The 4,677-nt window shown below is 36.0% G+C and overlaps 1 protein-coding gene across 1 annotated transcript; it reads right to left on the reverse strand.

Moving 5' to 3' along the window:
- Positions 1 to 889: 889 nt before the first annotated feature.
- Positions 890 to 2,869, reverse strand: ZBED5 (zinc finger BED-type containing 5; the record flags this gene model as incomplete). The annotated part of the gene is made up of 1 exon (XM_079707817.1): positions 890 to 2,869. The coding sequence occupies one exon, from the start codon at positions 2,867 to 2,869 to the stop codon at positions 890 to 892; it is 1,980 nt and encodes a 659-aa protein (XP_079563943.1).
- Between the last annotated feature and the right edge of the window lie 1,808 nt (positions 2,870 to 4,677).

Genomic DNA, 4,677 nt, shown 5'->3' on the forward strand with positions numbered 1-4,677 from the left:
ATAATCTGTACACGAACTGAGAAACAAAGAAAATCTGAAAATGTTCTTCACACTCCCTCCACCTCCCCAACAGTTCAGCTCCAATCAAAGCTCTGACATTCCCCAGTAACTTCTGCCTAATGGCCACACTAAATTCTAGGTAATGGAATAACTGAGCCCAAACCACAAAGAGTAGCATTCTATACACGATAGCATACAAATATAAGCTACCATGCCCTCTTCCATTTTTTGTCGGGTCACCTTCACCAACATTTTTTCCTTTATTTAGCATCTACTTTAGTAAGGTCTTCTGCCAGATAATGGAGACATAGAGCTGGATAAGATCATATAACAACAGCTCAGTCCAATAACACTGGAAATTATGAGACCACCAAGCAGTTCACAGCTGAGACATACACAAAAAATAGGGCCAAATAGAAAGACTTAGAGAATGAAAGTACTGAAGATAAATTAAGTCAAAGGGTTGAAAAGCAAATAGGAGTCTGTCAGGAAGCAAGGAGAAGGAATGGTTTTTTGAGACCTGAAAGCATAAAACAGTGATATGTTTAGGCAAGAAGGTCCCTGTGATTGGAGGGTTACAGGGTGGCATGCTTAGAAACACTGGTAGTGATTAGATCCTGAAAAGATATGTCATGCTAAGAAACTGGGACTTTTCCTTGTGAATCAATATTTCCCACAGTCATGACCATGGAACCCTTTGAAATTACGTGAAGAAATACCAACAGTAGTACAGGTTTAAATTTTTGATTCTTTACCTTTCTTAAAATCTAAGAGGTATAAAAAATTGGAATCATTTTTTTTTAAACCCCAAGATATCATCAGTGAAGTAAATCATCTTTTATTTTCATCTTATATTTGGTTATCAAGAGGCATGCAAAACCCTCCAATTTTAATGAGAACAGTGTTTTTGTGTCTTTTTGTCACATATCCGCTTAATATTAGGTGTAATGTTGCTAAGTCGGATCCGCATGTGAGGTGCAGCATCGAGTCTTTTCCTGTATTTCGTTTTTGTTGCAGCATAATATGAAAATCCTGTCTCACACAGGTGCATTGTAGCAAAAGGAAGAAGTACACGAACTGCACGCCTTGCAACACTTGGGTACTCTTGAATTAGGCTACTCCAAAAATCATTTAGTGAAAGTTCACTGAAATTTTGTTTCACTTGAGAATCAGATGTTAAATCAATCAGGCTCTCATAGTCCCGTGCTACTAATGAGGCTGGTTTAACAGTTACTGTAAATGGATTTCTAACCCAAGCATTATTGTCATTTGTTACAGGAAAATATTTTAACAGAGTAGAGCGCAAACCCCTTAGGTGCTGCACTATGGCACTGCAAATATCTTTATCAACTGTAGAATTAATTTCAGTCAAAAAGTCACTGAGTGTAGGAAAACAATCAAAGTTTTCTTCTTCGACAGATGAGGCCCAAAATTCCAATTTTCTTAACAATGATGACATTTTATCAAATACTGTGAACACTGTCACATTTTTTCCTTGCATTGACAGATTAACCTCATTTAATTTAGTAAAAATATCTGCAAGATATGCAAGTCTTAGCAGCCAAGATGAATTTGTTAAACAATCAGACAGTCGAAAAGCAGAATCCATGAAAACCAACAGTTCACGACGAAGCTCAAAAAGTCTTACAAGAACTTTACCTCGGGAAAGCCACCTCACCTCTGTATTTAGAAGAAGTGCTGTGTGCTGGGCACCCATTTCTTCACACAAAATTTTTAGTAGTCTGGATTGATGTGGTCGAGCTTTAATATAATTGATGATTTGTACGGCCTGATCTAGCACATTTTTCAGAGATGCAGGCATTGTTTTAACTGCTAGTGCATGTCTATATAACAGGCAGTGACTACTGGAGCTTTCGGGAGCCACGTATTTTATCAAGGTGACAGCCTCAGCAATTTTCCCGTCCATTGCCCTGGAAGCATCACTACAAACATCAACACATTTTTCCCATTCAATTTCATGTTTCTGCATAAAACTGTTAATGCAGTTGAAAATTTCTTCACCAGTGGCATTACTTTGCAAAGACTCACATAAGAGTAGGTCTTCCTCAATAGACTTATTAAACCTGTAACGAACAAACACAAGCAGCACAGCAAGTCCTGAAACATCAGCTGATTCATCTAGTTGCAGTGAAAACCCATCACAAATTTTCAGTCTACAAACAAGCTCTTCTTCAATGTCAGCAGCTAGATCCTTAATTCGACGTGCAACAGTACTGTTTGATAGTTGTACTGCATCTATTTTTTTACTATACTGTTCGTCAAACATCCGCATCACCACATCTTTTGCACAAGGCTTGATAAGCAATTCTCCAATAGTATGAGCCTCTCCACTCAGAGCTATATGGTAACTTACATTGTATGATGCTTCTGTAGCACTTTCATTATCTGTATTGACAATTTTAGGTGCTGGCGGTTTATTATTTTCAGGTGAATCAAGATGTTGCTTGAAAAAGCTTATGTCTTTGTCTTTGTATGCAGCATGTTTAGTTTCCAAATGTCTTCGAAGCTTACTAGGGGCCAAAGAGCTATTTGATAAAATTTTCTTACATAATACACACTGGGCATGAGGTGCATCTCTATTTCCAAAGTAAGTAAATCCAAAAGATAAATAACTTTCATCATATTTTCTTCTTTTTGGTTTCTTACTAAATGTTGTTATTTTGTTGGAATTGGACATAAATTTGACCCTGGAAAGCTCACCTTCTGAATTTTTAGAAACTGCAGGCTGCAACTGCTCATCTTCACTCTGTAATATTCCAACCTTTTGATCATTTGATTCAGACACAATTTGATAACAAAAAGATTCTACTTCTTGTTTAAGACTTCCTTGTTTCAGCAACAGATCCATAGGCAATGAATTTGTGGTACAAAACATGGTTAATTTAGAATAAACATTGAGTATCACAAATGTGTTGAAATTATAAGACAGGATACATAGAAGATGAGCAACCATCAAAGAGATGATATATAGCAACACATCAGTTAATTTGTAAGTGCTGCCTATGCATCAACGCGCAGATGGAACATCACACGTTCGTGTATCAGGTGATCTCTCATTCGACTTCCTGGTGCTCTCAGGTATGGCACACCTTTTCTTAAAGGTAGATTATCACATAAAAATAAAAGCTATAGAAATGAGTTTAGTAGTCTTAAACTTACATTTTAAAATAAATTCTAAAAGAAGAAACTATTGTTAGCATTGATCTTTTTCTCACAACGCTTATTAACTTAACATTAATCTTCTATAAAACACAGTTTGGGAACCATTGGACTAAGAAATAATGAGTTGATAAATGCATTTTTAAGGAAGGGACCTTGAGGTCCCATGGCAGGGTTGGCAAATTTCTCCTGTAAAGTGCCATACGGTAAATGTTTTTTACCTGATGGGCCGTATGGTCTCTGTTGCAACTACTCAGCTTTGTAGTTGTAGCATGGCAGCAGCCATAGACAAAACGTTAAAGAATGGGCAAGTTGTGTTCCAATAAATCTCTATTTATAAAAACAGACAGCGTGGGGCCATAATTTATCATCCCCTTTCATGATATACAGTATCTTGGAATCTCTTCTAGCTTTCTGATGCCTACTGCCATTAGATACATTCATTGTTGACACCGTCATACATCTTAAGGCTCCTTTCAGGGCTAGTAATTATTCTGATCAGCTATGTCAAAAACACAAACAGTTCAAAGTTTTGCAAGACACAGAATTCTGTTGTATCTAAACACTGTGTGTTAACATTGAAAAATAAACTGTAAACCAAAAGTTAGCTACTATTTCTCTGGACTTAAATTACATAAATATTTATATTATCCAAAATAAGACTCATTCAAAATAATGCATATATTTTACTGATTACTCTACATCCCATTATTCTTTAGATGAAGGCTTAATGAAGACCTAAAGAAAACTCTCATTTAAATAGGTTTATTCCTCATATAATAGTTTTTTAAAAGCATAATTAAATGGAAGGGTAATGCAAACTTTAGGACCTCTGATGAATACCAGCCTTATAAGTTAAGGCATTCAAATTTAGTGTCTAGCTAAATATAGCTAGTTTGATTTAAAGTTTGATTTAAACTTTATGATTTGGCTCAGAGTAACCTTTGGATTCTCATATTAGATCCTGAATCAAAATGGTTTTCTCAGTAACAGCTAGAGGGTAAGATACCTGAAATGAGGAGCACTCCCTTCTGCAATCACTCTCTCCACCTTGGCAGCTTGAAACGCAGACGCTTCAAAAAAAATAAAATTAAGGGATAGGGTGGAAGGGGAGTAACCAAAAGCCTAGAATGAGAAAAAATAAAATTAGACACTACAAAAGGAGAACGAACTATACACCTCTAAGATGACCATTCTTTACAATTTATTTTAGAGCCAGGCAGTGCAAATGATTCTTCACTGCCATGCAGATCTTAGACTGAAATAGAAGATGCCTAACATAGTAAAAATGTTAATATTTTCGTCCTGTTTAATACCCTGGTAATTTCATTATTTTGAAATGCTCCCCCATCCACTGACTTCAAAGAAAAACATTAAAAACTCTCAGAAACGAAACCTAACTTTTTAAAGTACAGTCACACCTAGTGTCTCTAAAACTAAGCACTGAAAGTAATCTAAAATGGAATTATACATGGAAGGGTTACATGAACTATGCCT

This window comes from Hyperoodon ampullatus, assembly GCF_949752795.1.
Source record: "Hyperoodon ampullatus genome assembly, chromosome: 7".
Taxonomy (NCBI): Eukaryota; Metazoa; Chordata; class Mammalia; order Artiodactyla; family Ziphiidae; genus Hyperoodon; species Hyperoodon ampullatus.